Raw genomic sequence first — 21,019 nt, 5'->3', positions numbered from 1 at the left:
GTGATGATCAGACACGGCCTAGTCGACTCGGATCGTGTAACACTTAGATGACTAGAGGGATGTCTAATCTGAGTGGGAGTTCATAATTTGATTAGAACTTAATTATCATGAACTTAGTCTAAAACCTTTGCAAATATGTCTTGTAGATCAAATGGCCAACGCTCATGTCAACATGAACTTCAACGCATTCCTAGAGAAAACCAAGCTGAAAGATGATGGCAGCAACTATACGGTATGGGTCCGGAACTTGAGGATCATCCTCATAGCTGCCAGGAAACAATATGTCCTAGAAGGACCGCTAGGTGACGCTCCCGTCCCAGAGAACCAAGACATTATGAATGCTTGGCAGTCTCGTGCTGATGATTACTCCCTCGTTCAGTGCGGCATGCTTTACAGCTTAGAACCGGGGCTCCAAAAGCGTTTTGAGCATCACGGAGCATATGAGATGTTCGAGGAGCTGAAACTAGTTTTCCAAGCTCACGCCCGGGTCGAGAGATATGAAGTCTCCGACAAGTTCTATAGTTGTAAGATGGAGGAAAACAGTTCTGTCAGTGAGCACATACTCAAAATGTCTGGGTTGCACAACCGCCTGTCCCAGCTGGACATTAACCTCCCGGACGAGGCGGTCATTGACAGAATCCTTCAGTCGCTCCCACCAAGCTACAAGAGCTTTGTAATGAACTACAATATGCAGGGGATGGTAAAGACCATTCCTGAAGTATTTTCTATGCTGAAGTCAGCAGAGGTTGAAATCAAGAAAGAACATCAAGTGTTGATGGTCAATAAGACCACTAAGTTCAAGAAGGGCAAGGGTAAGAAGAACTTCAAGAAGGACGGCAAGGAGGTTGCCGCGCCTGGTAAGCCAGTTACCGGGAAGAAGTCAAAGAATGGACCCAAACCTGAGACTGAGTGCTTTTATTGCAAGGGGAAGGGTCACTGGAAGCGGAACTGCCCCAAATACTTAGCGGATAAGAAGGCCGGCAACACTAAAGGTATATTTGATATACATGTAATTGATGTGTACCTTACCAGTACTCGTAGTAACTCCTAGGTATTTGATAACGGTGCCGTTGCTCATATTTGTAACTCACAGCAGGAGCTGCGGAATAAGCGGAGACTGGCGAAGGACGAGGTGACGATGCGCGTCGGGAATGGTTCCAGAGTCGATGTGATCGCCGTCGGCACGCTACCTCTACATTTACCCAAGGGATTAGTTTTGAACATTAATAATTGTTATTTAGTGCCAAGTTTGAGCATGAACATTGTATCTGGATCTCGTTTAATACGAGATGGCTACTCATTTAAGTCTGAGAATAATGGTTGTTCGATTTATATGAGAGATATGTTTTATGGTCATGCTCCCATGGTCAATGGTTTATTCTTAATGAATCTCGAGCGTAATATTACACATGTTCATAGTGTGGATGCCAAAAGATGTAAAGTTGATAACGATAGTCTCACAAACTTGTGGCACTGCCGCCTTGGTCACATTGGTGTCAAGCGCATGAAGAAGCTCCATGCTGATGGACTTTTAGAGTCTCTCGATTATGAATCATTTGACACATGCGAACCATGCCTCATGGGCAAGATGACCAAGACTCCGTTCTTCGGAACAATGGAGCGAGCAACCAACTTGTTGGAAATCATACATACCGATGTGTGCGGTCCAATGAGTGTTGAGGCTCGCGGAGGATATCGTTATGTTCTCACTCTCACTGATGACTTGAGTAGATATGGGTATGTCTACTTGATGAAACACAAGTCTGAGACCTTTGAAAAGTTCAAGGAATTTCAGAATGAAGTAGAGAATCAACGTGACCGAAAGATAAAATTCCTACGATCAGATCGTGGAGGAGAATACTTAAGTCACGAATTTGGTACACACTTAAGGAAATGTGGAATCGTTTCACAACTCACGCCGCCTGGAACACCTCAGCGTAACGGTGTGTCCGAACGTCGTAATCGCACTCTATTGGATATGGTGCGGTCTATGATGTCTCTTACCGATTTACCGCTATCATTTTGGGGATACGCTCTAGAGACAGCTACATTCACTTTAAATAGGGCACCGTCTAAATCCGTTGAGACGACACCGTATGAATTATGGTTTGGGAAGAAACCTAAGCTGTCGTTTCAAAAAGTTTGGGGATGCGATGCTTATGTCAAGAAACTTCAACCCGAAAAGCTCGAACCCAAGTCGGAAAAATGCGTCTTCATAGGATACCCTAAGGAAACTATTGGGTATACCTTCTACTTAAGATCCGAGGGCAAGATCTTTGTTGCCAAGAACGGATCCTTTCTGGAAAAAGAGTTTCTCTCGAAAGAAGTAAGTGGGAGGAAAGTAGAACTCGATGAAGTACTACCTCTTGAGCGGGATAGTAGTGCAGCTCAGGAAGATGTTCCTGTGATGCCTACACCAACTGAAGAAGAAAACAATGAAAATGATCAAGGTACTTCGGATCAAGTTGCTACTGAACTTCGTAGGTCCACAAGGACACGTTCCGCACCAGAGTGGTATGGCAACCCTGTCCTGGAAATCATGTTGTTAGACAACGGTGAACCTTCGAACTATGAAGAAGCGATGGCGGGCCCAGATTCCAACAAATGGCTAGAAGCCATGAAATCCGAGATAGAATCCATGTATGAAAACAAAGTATGGACTTTGACTGACTTGCCCGATGATCGGCGAGCGATAGAAAACAAATGGATCTTTAAGAAGAAGACGGACGCGGATGGTAATGTCACCATCTATAAAGCTCGACTTGTCGCTAAGGGTTATCGGCAAGTTCAAGGGATTGACTACGATGAGACTTTCTCTCCCGTAGCGAAGCTTAAGTCCGTCCGAATCATGTTAGCAATTGCCGCATACTATGATTATGAGATATGGCAGATGGACGTCAAAACGGCATTCCTTAACGGTTATCTTAAGGAAGAACTGTATATGATGCAGCCGGAAGGTTTTTTCGATCCTAAGAACGCTAACAAAGTATGCAAGCTCCAGCGATCCATTTATGGGCTGGTGCAAGAATCTCGGAGTTGGAACATTCGCTTTGATGAGATGATCAAAGCGTTTGGGTTTATGCAGACTTATGGAGAAGCCTGCGTTTACAAGAAAGTGAGTGGGAGCTGTGTAGCATTTCTCATATTATATGTAGATGACATACTTTTGATGGGAAATGATATAGAATTCTTGGACAGCATTAAGGCCTACTTGAATAAGTGTTTTTCAATGAAGGACCTTGGAGAAGCTGCTTATATATTAGGCATCAAGATCTATAGAAATAGATCAAGACGCCTCATAGGTCTTTCACAAAGCACATACCTTGATAAGATTTTGAAGAAGTTCAAAATGAATCAGTCCAAGAAAGGGTTCTTGCCTGTATTGCAAGGTGTGAGATTGAGCTCAGCTCAATGCCCGACCACGGCAAAAGATAAAGAAGAGATGAGTGTCATCCCCTATGCTTCAGCCATAGGATCTATTATGTATGCCATGCTGTGTACCAGACCTGATGTAAACCTTGCCGTAAGTTTGGTAGGAAGGTACCAAAGTAATCCCGGCAAGGAACACTGGACAGCGGTCAAGAATATCCTGAAGTACCTGAAAAGGACAAAGGACATGTTTCTCGTTTATGGAGGTGATGAAGAGCTCGTCGTAAAGGGTTACGTCGATGCTAGCTTCGACACAGATCTGGATGACTCTAAGTCACAAACCGGATACGTGTATATGTTGAATGGTGGAGCAGTAAGCTGGTGCAGCTGCAAGCAGAGCATCGTGGCGGGATCTACATGTGAAGCGGAGTACATGGCAGCCTCGGAGGCATCGGATGAAGCTATTTGGGTGAAGGAGTTCATCACCGACCTAGGAGTCATACCCAATGCGTCGGGGCCGATCAAATTCTTCTGTGACAACACTGGAGCTATTGCCCTTGCCAAGGAGCCCAGGTTTCACAAGAAGACCAGGCACATCAAGCATCGTTTCAACTCCATCCGTGAAAATGTTCAAGATGGAGACATAGAAATTTGCAAAGTACATACGGATCTGAATGTCGCAGATCCGTTGACTAAACCTCTCTCGCGAGCAAAACATGATCAACACCAGAACTCTATGGGTGTTCGATTCATCACAATGTAACTAGATTATTGACTCTAGTGCAAGTGGGAGACTGTTGGAAATATGCCCTAGAGGCAATAATAAAAGGATTATTATTATATTTCTTTGTTCATGATAGTTGTCTTTTATTCATGCTATAACTGTATTATCCGGAAATCATAATACACGTGTGAATACATAGACCTCAATATGTCCCTAGTGAGTCTCTAGTTGACTAGCTCATTGTGATCAATAGATAGTCATGGTTTCCTGGCTATGGACATTGCATGTCGTTGATAACGGGATCACATCATTAGGAGAATGATGTGATGGACAAGACCCAATCCTAAGCATAGCACAAAGATCGTGTAGTTCGTTTGCTAGAGCTTTGCCAATGTCAAGTATCTCTTCCTTCGACCATGAGATCGTGTAACTCCTGGATGCCGTAGGAGTGCTTTGGGTGTATCAAACGTCACAACGTAACTGGGTGACTATAAAGGTGCACTACAGGTATCTCCGAAAGTGTCTATTGGGTTGACACGGATCGAGACTGGGATTTGTCACTCCGTATTACGGAGAGGTATCACTGGGCCCACTCGGTAGTGCATCATCATAATGAGCTCAAGGTAACCAAGTGTTTGGTCACGGGATCATGCATTACGGTACGAGTAAAGTGACTTGCCGCAAACGAGACTGAACGAGGTATTGGGATACCAACGATCGAGTCTCGGGCAAGTAACATAACGACTGACAAAGGGAATAGTATACGGGGTTGATTGAATCCTCGACATCGTGGTTGATCCGATGACATCATCGAGGAGCATGTGGGAGCCAACATGGGTATCCAGATCCCGCTGTTGGTTATTGCCCGAGAGTCGTCTCGGTCATGTCTACGTGTCTCCCGAACCCGTAGGGTCTACACACTTAAGGTTCGGTGACGCTAGGGTTATTAGGAAGACTTGTATGTGACTACCAAATGTTGTTCGGAGTCCCGGATGAGATCCCGGACGTCACGAGGAGTTCCGGAAGGGTCCGGAGGTAAAGATTTATATATGGGAAGTTGACAAACGGACACCGGAAAGTTTCGGGGTCATACCGGTATTGTACCGGGACCACCGGAGAGGTTCCGGGGGTCCACCGGGAGGGGCCACCCCTCCCGGGGGGCCACTTGGGCTGCGTGGGGATAGCAGCCAGCCCCTGGTGGGCTTGGCGCCCCCCCCCCTTGGTCCCATGCGCCTAGGGTTGGGGGGGAAACCCTAAGGGGGGCGCACCCCCCTTGCTTGGGGGGCAAGCCACCCCTCCCTGGCCGCCCCCCCCTCTAGATCTCATCTAGAGGGGCCGGCCCCCCTTGCCCCTTCCCCTATAAATAGAGGGGTGAGGGGAGGGCAGCCGCACCCCAAGCCAAGGCGCAGCCCCTCCCCTCCCCAACACCTCTCCTCCTCCGTACGTGCTTGGCGAAGCCCTGTCGGAGTACTTCTGCACCACCATCATCACGCCGTCGTGCTGCCGGTGGAGCTGTCTTCCTCAACCTCTCCTTCCTCCTTGCTGGATCAAGACGGAGGAGACGTCACCCGTACCGTACGTGTGTTGAACGCGGAGGTGATGTCCGTTCAGCACTTGGTCATCGGTGATCTGAATCACGTTGAGTACGACTCCATCATCACCGCTCCCTCGAACGCTTCCGTACACGATCTACAAGTGGTATGTAGATGCAAACTCACCCCCTTGACTCGTTGCTTAGATGAACTCATAGATGGATCTTGGTGAAACCGTAGGAAAAATTTTAATTTTCTGCAACGTTCCCCAACACATCTGACACGGAACATCGTCGTGTTGTGAAGTCCAGAGTAGTCAAGCTCCCAGATCTCCTCGACCCTTCCATAAAATCGTTCAGTTGCGCCGTTGTCGCTGCCGGTCATGCATTCCATCGTCACCCCTGAGTTCTGATCATCACTGTCCATATCTTTGGCCTCCGTGTAGAACGTGTATCCGTTGATATCATATGCCTGATAGGTTACGAGGTTGGGCGAGGGGCCATGCTAAGGCGTATATGAGCAATCCGTCCTTAGAGCCCTCCTCCGGAGGATTAGCAATAATATGCTCTTTGAACCAATGCAGGAAAGTGGAGTTGTGCTCTCTAGTAACTTCGGCGTCCGTCCTGCATACCCCCCGGTCACGATACTTCTTTGCGATAATTTCTTTGTGCAGTGCCACCAAAGGATCTACCTCGTCTAGGTGTTGTATCACTACCAAGTTTGCTCTGTCAAAGTCGCTGCGTCGATCTGGGTATGCCACGTGCAGTTCCCTGCGACCGTTGCAGTGACCATCTCCTTCGAGCCTCCCATCGTGCTTGTTAACGGGCAAACCAACACTAACACCAGGCGGCTGGTCTGCGCCATATAGAAAATTCTCACAGAAAGAGATGCACTCCTGTGCCTAATAGCCCTGGACGATGCTTCCATCCGGACGGGACATGTTACAAACGAATCCTTTGATGATCTCATTCATCCTCTCAAATGGCATCATGTTGTGCAGGAATGACGGCCCCAGGTCTATTATGTCATCCACAATATGGACACACAGATGCACCATCACGTCAAAGAACGCGGGCGGGAAGTACATCTCAAGCTCATTCAGTATCACGACGATCTCTTCCTGTAGCCTTTGGAGCTGCTTCACACTGATCGACTTTTGAGAGATGACGTCGAAAAAGTTGCAGAGACCAATAAGCGTGTCACAGACGTGCTTGTCCATTATCCCTCTAAGGGCAACAGGTAGTATCTGCGTCATCATCACATGACAGTCATGAGACTTCATCCCGCTGAACCTTTTCTTGTCCGTGTCTAGATATCTGCTTATATTCCCACAGTAACCGGAACTAACTTTGACTCCGGTAAGGCACTTAAAGAAGGCATTGATCTTAGCCTGACTTAAGGTGAAGCAAGAAGGGGGGCAATAATCCTCTTTCTTTATTTTCTTGCCCTTCTTCTCCCGTGCCTCTGTCTCCGTCTCTGTCTCGTTTGACATTTTACGGGGCGGCATGTGCAGATCTTCCCTAATTTTCAAATCTTGCAAGTCTTTTCTTGCCTTCGGCCCATCCTTGGTCTTATCCGGCATGTTCATCAGTGTTGCGAGCAAGCTCTCAAGGACATTCTTACAGATATGCATTTGATCAAGGCAATGAGGTGTATCGAGTTTGTGCCAGTACTCCAAGTCCCAGAACACAGACTTCGTCTTCCATACCTTCAGCAGCGGCTCCGGCGCCTTTCTCATCGTCTTTCCCGGCGCGGGGCACTCCTTCCAGTTTTTCAACAGCTCATCGATTTCGGCACCGCTCCGCTTACATGGAGGTCCTCGATTCTCAGCGTGACCATTGAATAGATCTCCACGGGTCGTCCTGTTCAAGCCATCTTCGATGCCCCATGTACACGATTTTCCCAGACCCTCCATCTTTCCTTGACGTTAGCTGCTGAGACGTCATATCATCCATGCACCGCGTGCATCCGCAATATCCATGGCACACCTGGCCTGCCACATATCCGTAACCGAGATAGTCCTGCACTATCGTGATCAGCACGGCTCTAATGGTCAAATACTCACCTTTGCTGGCGTCCCATGTCTTGGCCGGTGTTTTCCATAACGTGTCTAACTCCTCTTGAAGTAGCCCCAGATACAAATTAATATTATTTCCTGGTTGTTTTGGCCCTTGAATAAGCATGCTCATGTGAATGTACTTCGATTTCATGCACAACCAGGGGGAGAGGTTGTACATCCATACAAACACGGGCCATGTGCTATGGTTGGTGTTCTGGTTGCCAAACGGATTCATGCCATCGGTACACGCGCCGAGCATGATGTTCCTTGCATCACATTCAAAATACCGATAGAAGTTGTTCAACGCTCTCCACTAGCTTCCATCCTTCACGTGTCTCAGCTTCGGATCATCTCCATCGTCGGGCTTCTTCCTCTCCACGTGCCAGCGCATTAGCTTTGCTTCCTTGGGATCTACAAAATACCTCTGGAGACGGGGAGTGATCGGTAAGTACCATACAACTTTCTGGGGACATTTCTTCCCGGCCTTCTTGTATCGAGAAGCATTGCACACTAGACAGCTTGTTTTTTCCGTGTGCTCCTTCCGATAAATTATGCAATCGTTGATGCATGCATGGTATCTAACATGTGGCAGATCAAGAGGGCACACGATCTTCTTGGCCTCATCAACACTAGTAGGACATAGATTACCCGCGGGAAGAACATCCTTTAGGTACTTGAGATGCTCATCAAGGCTAGTGTCGGTCCATTTGTTTTTAGCCTTCGTCTTCAGGAGTTGGAGCGTGAAACTCAAGCGGGTCACCTCAGGATTGCAACCATCATACAATGGAGTGTTCGAGTCTACCACCAGTTGCTCCAGCTTAGCCTGCTCTCTAGAAGCAGCTCTCTCAGTACTCGTCTCCTTGCGAAGCAATGCTTGAACATGAGGGTCCCGCACGATTGAACTTAGTACCGATGAACTCTGCTGCGTGGAGTCCATGTCGTTCTCTCCGCCGCCATGTCTGGCCCCTTCTCCTCCGCCATGTCCGGCCCTTTCTCCGCCGCCATGTCCGCCCTCTTCCCCGCCGCCATTATCGATCATCTCTTCATCTTGCCCCGTGTCATCATTGCCTGCCCCGTCGGCATCCTCAACATCGTCATCCTCATCTTCAATTATCCACCGCGTATAGCCATCCATGAAACCAGTCATGAGCAGGTGCGCTTCAACACGACCATCATCATGGGGGTCGAGCCAAACTATTCCTTTGCATTTTCGACACGGACATAAAACCTCTGTCCGGTTATTTTCTTTCATGTCCTGCACCGCCGACCGCAACCACCTGTCCACCATCGTTCCACTGACCATCGTCAACTCTGCACCATAATAATAAACAAATTGATTATAAAAATGCATGCATGCATCAAAGTCATACAAAAATTTGACATGACCTTCCCTAAAAATAGGACATATATGGATCTAGAGTTTGCCCGGAATTCGCCAAAACGGAAATAAATCGACATTTCGGCAAAACATAGGCAACTCAAAAGCACAATTTGGCGTGCCACACACACAATTTCCACAAACATATCACACGCACATAAACATATTTTCATTTTGCAAAAGCATGAAATTTTCATCACCTCGATCGAGATCGAGCACACGGTGGAGATGATGTTGTAGGGAGATCAAAAGTGCACAAAGCTCTTGTTGACAAAGATAGATCTAGTTAGGGGGCAAATAGGTCACTTAACTAAATGCTACATCTACCTAGCTAGCTAATTTGGGAGGAGACAACTTCAACTAGTGGAGGGGAAAGGAAAAAGAGAAAGGAGATGCATTAATGGAGGTAGTGTAGTTATAGCTAGGAGTAATGAAGAGAGAGAAAGGTAGGTAGAAGAGGGAGAGTAATGGGGGGAGAAGTATTGAGGAAGAAGAAGAGTGAGAGAGGGAGGATGGGAGGTAGGGGAAAGGGAGGAGAGGAGATGGGGAGGGGGAGGTGGGGAAAGGTGGTGGGGCTGCGGCTTAGCAGTAGCGCGGGAGAAAAAGTGCGCTGCTGCTAAGAGGGTAGCAGCAGCGCGCTTCCCTAACAGGCGCTACTGCTAAACGGGCTAACCGTGCACACAATTTCAAAATTAGCAGCAGCGACGTGACAAAAAAGCACGCTACGACTATGGCGTTAGCAGCAGCGCGCTTCCTGGAGCCGCGCTACTGGTAAACATAGGTCGTTGTCTACTGTCGGTGGATTTTTGTAGCAGCGCGGTTTAACATCAGGCGCTACTGCTAAATTTGCACCAGCAGCGCGCTTTACGTAACCGCGCTGCTGCTTATTAGCAGCAGCGCCTTTTTTTACGCCGCGCTGCTGCTAAGATTCTGTGTATAGGGTTTTCCCTAGTAGTGCATGTGACTGCTAGCCCCGGTATCAAAGAACAAGGCACCTTTGGGCAAGGGGACGGGGATCACCTTCTCCTCATTGAGGAAGACAGCTTGGGGTGCAGCGATCTCAGTTGTGACCACGTTGGTGACCATGGCCATGAACAAGCCTTGATCATGCTCGTCGTCGCGGACAAGATTGACCTGTTCCTTCTTGCCTTGCTGCTACTCTTCCTTGATCCTATTCCAGCAGTCCTTTTTCCAATGGCCAGGTTTATTGCAGTAGTGGCACTTTCCCTTTTTCTTGCCTCCAGAACCACCCGATCCACCCGCGCTGCTGCTGCCCGGCACAGGTTTGCCACCCCCTTGGGGCTTGGGCTTCGCCGGCGACTTGTTCTTGCCGCCGTTCCCGGCAGACCCCGATCCGCCGCCTTGGGATGAGCTGCCGCTGCCGTATTGACGATCACGGGCGGCCCACTCTTCGGCGGTGAAAACGAGGCGACCGCCTGACTGTGGCGCGTCATCAAGATCATAGTGATCCTCGCATGCCGAGAAACGCCCGGCCAATTCCTCGATCGTGAACATCTTCAGATCGACCAGCGACTCGATTCCCATGGCCATCTATCAGAATTTCCGCGGCACCACCCGCAGAAACTTTTGCATGGCCTTGTGCTCAGTCACCGGATCGCCGTACAATTCCAGATCGTCCACGACTCCAGTGAGCCGCAGCGCGAAGTCCTCGACGGACTCACTGTCCTTGAACTGGAGATCTTTGGATTCCCGGCGACGAACTTGTGCCTTCGCCTCGCGGACGCGCTCACTCCCCATACGGAGAGTTTTGATCGTCTCCCAGGCGACCTTGGCGGAATCCTTGGCCGCCAGAATGCGCATCATCATCTCCGGCGGCACACTGGTGAGGATGACGGCGAGAGCGTGCCGATCATCCCGCTCGTCGTCGGTGTCATCCTTGACCGCGCGCCAGAGCATAGCCGCGTGCAGTTTGACCTGCATGTAGAGCGACCGCTCCATATAGTTGGCGCGCATCAGCATCATGGACGGAGTGGAGCGCTCCGACTCTCGCACGACGTGCTCCACCACCCGGAGCTCGCCGCTGCCACCGCCCGTCAAACGTGCCACAGGCACCGTCGACGGCGTTGTCTTCGTCCATCTCTTGTTCTTCTCCTCCTCCTCGCTATCCGACATGGTACGCCGCGGATCGGACACTGCCGGCCACTAGAGAGTGGATCAAGCACCACGGCTCTGATGCCAATTGTCATTGTCGGACTTAGCGAGAGCGACAAGATAAGGTCGAGCAAGAGAGACGGAGGTAGACGAACGAGAGATATTTTGTGCTGCCAAAACTGTTGGAGACCCGGAGGTGGGTCGGCCGGCGACTGTCTGCAGTCAGGTTGCGTGGTGTCTCCTTCCCGGGATGGCGGTCCGCGGTGGCATGGTCGGGGCACGGCCTTCAGGTTGCTCTGCCTTGCGCGCTGGCGGCGCTTCGGCTGGTTCTTGGGCGGTGTAGCAGGTGGCATCTGCTGCTCCAGTTTGGTGGTAGTGTGTTGGAGACGCCATCTCCGGCATAGGTGCTCGACTACCTGACGAAAGTTATGCTCGACTTCAGTCTGGGCTGGTGGCGAATGATGCCTTCTGGTGTGATTTTGCCTTGTTCGAGGCGCCATCGAGGGGATCCGACAGCTCTCCCTGCTTCGAGTTCTTGTCTCCCGGTGAAAACCGTGTGTAATGGTGGCGCCATTGGCGTCATTACTTTGTTGGAAGCATTGCCTTGGAGTCAAGTCGGATGCCAGGAGCACTTGTTAGTGGTGGTGCGGTGGATCTGAAGCGGGCAGCGTATTGGTATGCTTGGAGCCGTTGGTGGTGCATCTGTCTGGGGCCGGTCGTTGGTCGGCAGGAGTTTGGCAGGAGCTCCCCTCGGTGGCACGTCCATCGGAGGCGATGGTGGTGGCACTTGGAGCACACACGACATGCTTGCAGCGTCACGCGAGTCAGATTGGGCGCCCTCTCTAGAATCGGAGCGGCACATGTTCGCTTCTCTTTCGTCGGACATGTCGTTTCTCTACGGCGACGGTAATGTCGCCTTACATGCTCGTGGCGGTCTTTTTTGGCCTTTAGGCGTTTCCTGTATGTCCTGTTGTGCTCGAGCCTAGTTGTGGTATGCTCTTTGTAAAGGTTTTAGCTCGGTTTCCCTTAATTAACCGAGCATCAGTTTCTTTACCGCTTCTTCTAATCAATCAAAATACGCAGCTCTCCTGCTTCTATTTCAAAAAAAACTGTCGCAGCGTTTTCGCCCAACTCGATCGCTATTTCCCTACTTGGTCGCTGCTTCTCTCGACATGCCGATGCTTGACAGTACCATAGGCAGCTTGGCACCCAGCGCCTATGTCCACATCGAAGCCATGCATGCATTGTTGTGCTCGTGTATGTGTACAACATCATAGGATAGCACTCGAGCTCGTGCATGCGCGTCATTGTTGTGCTCGTGTATGTTTCTCCCCTATTTTTTCTTCCGAAAAAAACATGGAATTTGTACATGACGTATCTATACCTCTATACCTATATATACCTACTAACCTACTAATAAAGCAAGGTGATATTCTTAGTTTCGTCCCGTTTAGATATTTTTTTGACGTGCCGTAGATGATTTTTTTGATAGGCGAGGTGGTACTAATTGATATTTTTCTTACAGTGCGAGGTGGCCCAATAAACCTTTGGTACTACGCCGCCCGTGCGCTGTGGCCCAATAAGTTAAGTCCAGCCCACCTATCCTGTTTGAGGCAAAAATAAATGCTGGTGACAGGAGTCGAAGTCAAAACCAAAGGCCAATCACATTACGTGCGCTACCATCTACTATCCGTACAAACATAGGTTGATCCTCTTCTTAAATAGTCGCACCTCGCTCCCTCACATTCAATCTATCCAATTTATATACTTTTCTAGATTTTTGGGTATCAGGAAGCGGTGACTCAGAGATCATTGTGGCAGGAAAAAGAGGAAGGAAAGCTAGACTAATTAACCTTCTGTATATCTTGTGTTTCAGGTAACAAGAAAAAAAATAAAGAAGGAAATAGAGTCTATGGTGTAGGCTGCGGACGCAGCTGGAGGTGTCGGTGGACAACACGACCCTCTCACCGTCAGGAAGAAGCCAGCTGGAGGTGTCGATGGAAATTCCCAGCGGCCACATGGCTTATTTCTTCAAATGCTTGCTGACTTGGGTTCAGATCAGCCTAATAATACTTTGACGAAGTTCAATCTGTAGCCAGCAATGCTGGCGGGAATTATTCCTGCTCCTGGCCGGCCATATTAGCCAAAAGGGATTATGATAACTGTTTCAGATTTGAGTGGATTTTTATGTCACTGAAAAAAGTTGGGAGACTATCTTGGGCAGGCTGCTTTAGTCCCTGATTCGTCCATCTACTATGCATAAACCTGAGGGTAATCATCCCATTTGCAATCCTCAAGTGGGAACCCATGCAAAAAAAATAAAAAATCTCCTCCCATTTGCAATCCTCAAGTGGGAACCCATGCAAAAAAAATAAAAAATTCCTCAAGTTGGAATCCCGTTCTGTAATCATTGATTGACTTGTGGTGCTCTAATTTCATTCACATTATTAGCTCTATCTCCTACAGAAAAGTCTTGGCCATGCCATTTAGTTAGGGGAATATATTGTTGCACAATGAATTAGTTCCAGGTTTATACCGTTTCAACATTACAAAGTTGACTACTGCTATCCTATGAAACCAGAATTTATGTTTATGTGTGCTAAAAGAAGAGAAAAACTTGCAGAGTTTTACTGTAAAGTCTGTACTTGACTACATGTAATGCTACACTGACAAACCTTATTCTGATGTGGGAAAGTAACACATACTATGCCATGGTGCATTTTAAAAGTTCTGCTATTGATAGTTGGTCATATATGCCTCTATGTGTTTTTTACCCCCACCTTTTTGGATTCACCCTAAACAAAATTCAAATATGTCTCATCGTTTAAATGATACTACTTTGCATCCAACAATCCTTACTGAGTCATTTGAGAATGGAGAAAGTGTTTCTCGTTTTGTGGATGGAATTGAAGGGAAATGCTCGGAACATATGCATTATCGAAGATGCTTCTGGTATGCATGTTTTTCTATGGCTTTTCTATTTTATTGTCACCAACGATTGTTGTCCCGTGGTATAGTTCCTCGACCCGACCAACCATGGTTCATAGTAACTGTCGTTTTCTCCCGTTGCAACGCACGGGCATTTGTGCTAGTCTTTACCTATATATAATGCCCGCTCCAGATCAAACTCGCTCCACCTCCGACTCTTCTTCACATTCGGCGACGGCGCAGATCCCAAGACCCTAACCCCTGGCCTGGTAGGGTTTCGTCCGCGCACCCAGCAAGGGTACGAGGATTTCCCTTCCGTTCCCCAATCAAACGCCAGTGGTGACGGGACCTATCTAGGGTTAGGGTTTGCCTGCGGAAATTCGACGGGCGAATCGACAGCGTGCCTTTGTCTCCATCCCATCCATTGATTCCGCCCATCTCGATTCCGTGGGAGGTTTTTGCTGCAGCAATTCCAGGAGGAAATGACACTCAAATTAGAGCTATCAAAGGAAGAGGAGAAGATCTTCCAACGGCTTCTGGATGTAGTCCGTCACTACCGCCTTGGCACTACGCTTCGCGTCGCCGGTGGCTGGGTCCGGGACAAGTTACTAGGGAAACAACCTACTGACATTGACATTGCCCTTGATAATATCACGGGCCAGGATTTCTCCCAGAAAGTCGATGCCTACCTAAAGCTCATAGGGGAGGGGGACAAGAAACGAGGAACCAAAGTTATCCCGTGGTATGACACTTTGGCACATGTTTTTTGAGATCCCATGGCTATTCTTTAATTTGAATTATATATTACCCTTTTTGTGCAGCAATCCGGACAAATCCAAGCACTTAGAAACTGCTAAGACGTACATGTTGGACAGAGAAATTGATTTTGTTAACTTGAGATCTGAAAAATATGCAGAAAGTAGCCGCATTCCTACCATGGAGGACGCCACTCCTGAAGAAGATGCCCACCGCAGGGACCTAACAATTAATAGTTTATTCTTCAACATCAACGATAACATTGTGGAAGATTTTACTAAAAGAGGTATTGACGACCTCATCAAGGGCCTTATTGATACTCCTCTAGATGCCAAAGCTACCTTCTTGGATGACCCACTTAGAGTTCTTCGGGCAATTCGATTTGCCGCTAGATTCAACTTTACGTTATCCGATAGGTTGAAAGAAGCTGCCTCGGACGAAAAGGTGAAGTTGGAACTTGGTTGCAAGGTTAGCAAAGAACGTGTTGGGAAGGAGATTGATCTTATGATGTCAGGCCAACACCCAGCTGATGCAATGTCTTACATTCGTGATCCGGGGCTATTTTATATTGCATTTGCTTTCCCCAAAAGTTGCAGCCCTCCAGTTTTTGACAATTGTGATCGATGTTGTGTTTCACACATTGAATCAGCTTTGAACTTTGCAATTTCTGTGCACAACGGTGTTTCCCATCCCATGCTGCTGGATGAAGAGGAAAAGCTTTACCTCTATAGTGCACTCTTTTTTCCCCTTCGAAAGATGTTGTACTTGAATAAAAAATCTAAGAAGATTGCTGTCACTAGCTATCTTATTCTGGAGTCATTAAAGCTGCCAGCATGTGTTGCTAAATCGGTTCTCGACGTGCATGTTGCCAGCGGAAAGTTTGCTGATCTAGTGCTCCTCTTTGAATCAAATATCGCTTCGCGAGCTGTCAGGGAGGAGGTAGAAGATGTATACCATGATATACCAATGGACACATGGAAGCGTGTTTATGCAGGAGTCGTACTTCGTGAAATAAAGGGCTTATGGAGGGTGGCACTTGCTATATCCAGAAGCTGAAAATGCTGGCGGCACAATGAGCCAGCAGCAGGATGAGCTGCATCGGAGGAAAGAGCAGTACATGAGAGTTGAGCGTTCCATAACTGATCTAGGTCTCCATGAGGTGTGGAAGTTGGAGCCGTTGGTCAATGGCAAGATCATAATGCAAATTATGCAGAAGTCAGAAAGTCCACTGATCGGAGAATGGAAAAAACATGTATTCAAGTGGCAGCTTGCACATCCTAAAGGAAGCAGGGATGACTGCGTCTATTGGTTGACGGGATCGCAATCGAAACGCCAGAAAGTAAAATCCAGCATCTCATGGTAAGCTGCCTGTCTGTGCTAGTTATGTCAATTCATGCCTTGCTGTGACGTGAATTGTAGACATCTGTCGGCATGCCGCTGTTCATTGAATCGGTTGGATACCTCTTGGCTCGCATTGGACGTTTAGTTTATAGTTCAGTTTACAATTCAAACTATTGCATAATGGATTCTGCCTAAATGTTTGTAATCGCTGCCCCTCTGTCTACTCTAAAACCAGGGAGAGAGGGCACGGATCAATGAAAAACCATAATTTCCTCAAAAGAAAAAAGGACGAAATCACTGTTCTGACCTTCTCGACGATCTTTGTCACAAAATGAACTCGACAATGAAAGTATTTCACGATCTGACCCTTTTAAAACGCCGCAGAACATGGCGTTTCCGCTCCACATAGAAACGCCGAGCTGTCTTGCGTTGCAGCTGAGCTGCAACGCAAGACAGCTCGCTGTTTCTATGTGGAGCGGAAACGCCGCGGTCTATGGTGTTTCTAAAAGGGCCAGGTCGTGAAATACTTTTATGTCGAGTTCAGTTTGTTAGAAAGATCGCTGAGAAGGTCAGAACAGTGATTTCGGCCCTTATGCCGGCTCCAAGGTGTGCGCTAGATGCCAGAAGAATGCAGTACGTATCAATAGAGCACAAAACCTTCCGCCTGCTGTGAGATGAAACATAGCCTTGTCTCAATGGTTTCCGTCACTGGTCCGGCGGTCCAATCCCTTGATCTTAGAAAAAGGCTCTATGGACCAAGGTGAACCACGTTCAGTACTTTTCACGCGTTTTGTATTCTTTTTATGTTTTTTTAGTCCTTTTCTATCTGTATTCAGCCGTAATCTGTTTTGTTTTTCTGTTCCCTTTTCTTCCAGTTTTTCTTTTCTGCTTTTCATATGTTTTGGGAACGTTCAATGTTTTTTTTTCATGTTCTTGTTTTAAAGTTTTGACTGGTTTTTATTTTGTGTTTTTTATATATTTCTTCATTTATATTTGTTCTTTTTATTTTAACCAACACATGTTGATTTTTTTAATACACCCTGTATAATTTTTAAGAAATGTCCAGTATTTTTAGAAAAAACAGAAATTGTAAAAATACTAGGAAATAAAATGTTCTGAACTTTTATTAACATTCATGATTTGAAAAAATATTCATACATTAGAAATACTCTCACATTTTTTTTTAAATATCCAGTAATTTGGATAATATTCTGGAATTTAAAAAATCTTGATAGTACAGAATAATGATCTTGCATTTGAAAAAAAATTCATGGATTTCATAAAAAAATGTTCTCTAATTTGAAAAATGTTTGTGAATTTCCAAAACAAATGTGATTTTTGAAAATGTTCATGAATTCCAAAATATGTTAATTAATTAAAAAATCATTTATTTAAATAATAAAATATAAAAAATATTGAAAACAAGAAATTAAAAGGAAAACAAAAAAATAAATGTAAAAGATAAAAGAAACTGAAAAGGGGAAGAAGAAATAAACTGGAAGAAAGCCATTTTGCTTATCATGGTTTGTTCACCCTGTTTTACAAAAAGATGGAGGCTTCTTCCGGAACATGGTGCCAGCATCTTGCTGGAAGTTGATGAAGCGTCTAAAAATCGGCCCAGAGCGGAAGCTCGCCGCAGCACAATCGGAGTTGTGCAGGTTTGTCGCGGAGATGATGGAGAAAAGGGGAGATGGATCGGTCCACATGGATGAACAGCAAGAGAACCGTAATGTAGAAATTGTTTCTTCCTACATCAATGACCCAGAGTATATTGACGACCATGGAAAACCTAGTGGCTTCATGTACGCCACCCTGATCAATTACATGTTTGCCGGGCGTGACACGGTCGGCACAACCCTCACTTGGCTCTTCTACAACCTCATCAAACACCCGCACATCATGTCGAGCATTAGAAGAGAACTATCTCCCATTGCCATGCACAAAGCAAACAACTCCACCACCATGGTGACCTTTGAGCCAGAGGAGACAGAACCGCTTGTCTACGTGCATGCAGCATTGTTCAAATCCATGAGGCTGTACCCACCGGGCCCCATCGAGCGCAAGACTGTGATGACCGACGACGTACTGCCGAGCGGTCACAAGGTGCGGAGGGGTGAAACCATACTGATTTCACTCTACTCAATGGGCAGGATGGAAGGTGTGTGGGGCAAGGATTGCACGGAGTACCGGCTAGAAAGGTGGGTCAAAGAGGATGGCAAGCTTCTGTACGTGTCGTCCTACAAGTTTCTAGCATTCAACGCCGGGCCGAGATCGTGCTTGGGCAAGCACATCTCGGTAGTGCAGATGAAAAGTATCATTGCCGCCATAGTGTGGAACTTCGATTTTGAGATGGTGGGAGGGTACGTTGTAGAGCCAAAGCCATCAGTTGTGCTCAAGATGAAGAATGGGTTGTGTGCCAAGATCCTCAAACGGCGGATCAAATGAATGACAATACAAACCCATCAGTACCGTGTAATTTTCCGAAGCTTCTTTTATTGATTCTAAGTTTATAAGTATACACTCTTCCTTGCGGATGCATGGGTGCACGCAATGTAAAGTTTTAGAGTATTTCTGGATATCCCCACAATGTAAGACTTACAATAGGTTGGCCCATGTTTGTTGTAATTTCCCTGTACTAAAAAGGATCCATCGTACTAAAAAACATCAATTTTTCCACTTCATTCCACATTACATTTGTAGAAAAGTGCTTCACCATCTATAAAACCAAATAAGTTAATTTTTTTTTGAAAGACAAATAAGTTACATTATGAATACATATTTTTTGATGCATCTAATGAAAACAATTTAGTTGTTGTAGAAGCTATTATGTCTGTCGTGGATATAATCCTGACGATACTATGGGGTAGGAATGTAGAGGCAATGATATCTAGTGAACGGCACGGTTGAGAGTACGCTCAAGGATTTATACAGGTTGAGGCCCTCATGCGGTGGAGCTAATACCCTACTCTGTCGTGCTCTTAGCTCTTAGTTTAAGGTACAAAGTGTGGAAGTTCAACCTTCAGCCCGGGGCTTCCCTCCTAGCTTATATAGAGTGCGCCAGGTAGCGGTACATAAAAGGCTTGTATTAATGCTATTCATGACCTCGGGTGTGTCCGGCTGTTCCATGACATTTACTACTGGTAACTGCCGTATTTAACTGGGTTATATTGCCGTTGGGCAACGACTGTCATCAAGACATCGTGGCCAAGAGATGGTTTAGCCGACAACTCCCTTCATCTTTGTCCGAGTGCTGGTACTCGACAGTCGGCTGAGCCGCAGTCCGACTATTGGGGCTTAGTGCGTATTTGGGCCACCTTGTCTCCGATGGGCTGATGATGAAGCCCCTTGGCCCGTTGCCTTTTGGACCATATATTATACGATCATGGGCCTTCGATGGGCCATTCGTATACTTGGGCCTACCCCGCATTTATAAACTCGACAGTAGCCCCCGAGTCGGTCGAGGTCTCGCTGGAGAGTTGTTGTGTGCTTTCTTCCAGCAAGACGTCTGACTAATCAAGGGATCTGAGGTTTGACTAAGAGACCTCGGCGGACTCAGTTTGTTCATGCCTACGGAAGGACAAACATTGAGCAGCTGGGAAGAAGACTCGGTGATACCCATTTTTCAATCTCTTCTGGCGAGGACATCTCGCGTCCCGAATGTGGGTGTATCATCGAATTCCGAGTGGCTGTCTGAGGCACCTGGGCTCGATCATGGGCCTGTTGGAACCCTTTCTATTGAACTAAGTTTGTGCAGACGGATATTCGGTTCCCTCGAGAGGGATTCTAACTCATGTCACACGGGGGATATCAGATACGTCTCCGTCGTATCTACTTTTTGAAATACTAATAATAAATTTTATCGGTCAACTATTAATCGGTCCGGTTTTGCTTGTAATTCCTAGGTTCCGAGCACTAATAAGGTAAAAATGGAAATAACCATCAGTGTGTTGTAAGCATTTCAATATGACAACACTATATCAATATAAAACTAGATATTACATGCCAAACAATGAGTAATGACAAATAAAATGGGAAAACACTGCAATGCATGGCGTATGGAATGGGGGATGAAGTGTAATGTGCAACAGTGTACTGAAGAGGAGACCCATTTTGGGTTCCTAAACACAAGGGACAAGCCCAATTAATCCCAAGATTCCTGATTAATCGCTTGTCGGAGTGATAAATTGGCTTAAATGTTAAATAGAAAAGGTAAGGTATAAACTTAGCGGTGACCCATTGATAAGCGATAAACTAGATGATAAATCCGCGAATCAGATGATATTTTGAACGTTGGTTTTAATATGTTGTTGTTCATAATTTTTTTTGTCCTGTGCAAAATGTGGGCAAGAAATTGTTGATGCGGTTGCCTTGCAGTTATGTTATTTTCGAGCGGCTATTGGAGCAATTGTCTACGCGAATTCAAAAAAATAATGAAATTGAAAAAAGTTAGTTATTCTTAAAAAATAATCACGAATTTACAAAACAACTTTGTAGAATTATTAAAAATTTATGATTTTTCAAAAAGATAGTCTATTTAGAAATAATAATAAATTTGAAAAAAATCACGGAGTTGAAACTAGTCATCGATTTACTTCGTGGATTTGAAAAATGTTCACTATTTGTTTTTAAAAATCCCTAATTTGAAAATATTACATAAATATTCTATAAAAAAATTCGCAATTTAAATTTATTCATGCATTTAGAAAAAGTTCATGAATTTGGAAAAGGTTCACAAATTTGAAGAAAGGATCAATTTCAAAAAAGCTCACGCACATGAAAAAGAAAAAGAAAAGAAAAGGAGCGAAAAAGGAACAAAAATA

General features: G+C 46.2%; 1 protein-coding gene and 1 pseudogene across 1 annotated transcript; both read left to right on the top strand.

Moving 5' to 3' along the window:
• The first annotated feature begins 14,584 nt into the window (after window positions 1-14,584).
• On the top strand, window positions 14,585-16,221 carry LOC123084542 (CCA tRNA nucleotidyltransferase, mitochondrial-like; annotated as a pseudogene).
• Window positions 16,222-16,949: 728 nt separating this feature from the next.
• LOC123084541 (alkane hydroxylase MAH1-like) lies at window positions 16,950-18,644 on the top strand. The gene is made up of 2 exons (XM_044506088.1): window positions 16,950-16,959; window positions 17,749-18,644. The coding sequence occupies exons 1-2, from the start codon at window positions 16,950-16,952 to the stop codon at window positions 18,642-18,644; spliced, it is 906 nt and encodes a 301-aa protein (XP_044362023.1).
• Window positions 18,645-21,019: the final 2,375 nt, after the last annotated feature.

The sequence above is a fragment of the Triticum aestivum genome, chromosome 4A (genome assembly GCF_018294505.1).
Source record: "Triticum aestivum cultivar Chinese Spring chromosome 4A, IWGSC CS RefSeq v2.1, whole genome shotgun sequence".
Classification (NCBI taxonomy): domain Eukaryota; kingdom Viridiplantae; phylum Streptophyta; class Magnoliopsida; order Poales; family Poaceae; genus Triticum; species Triticum aestivum.
This window is presented reverse-complemented; position numbering and strand designations above follow the sequence as displayed.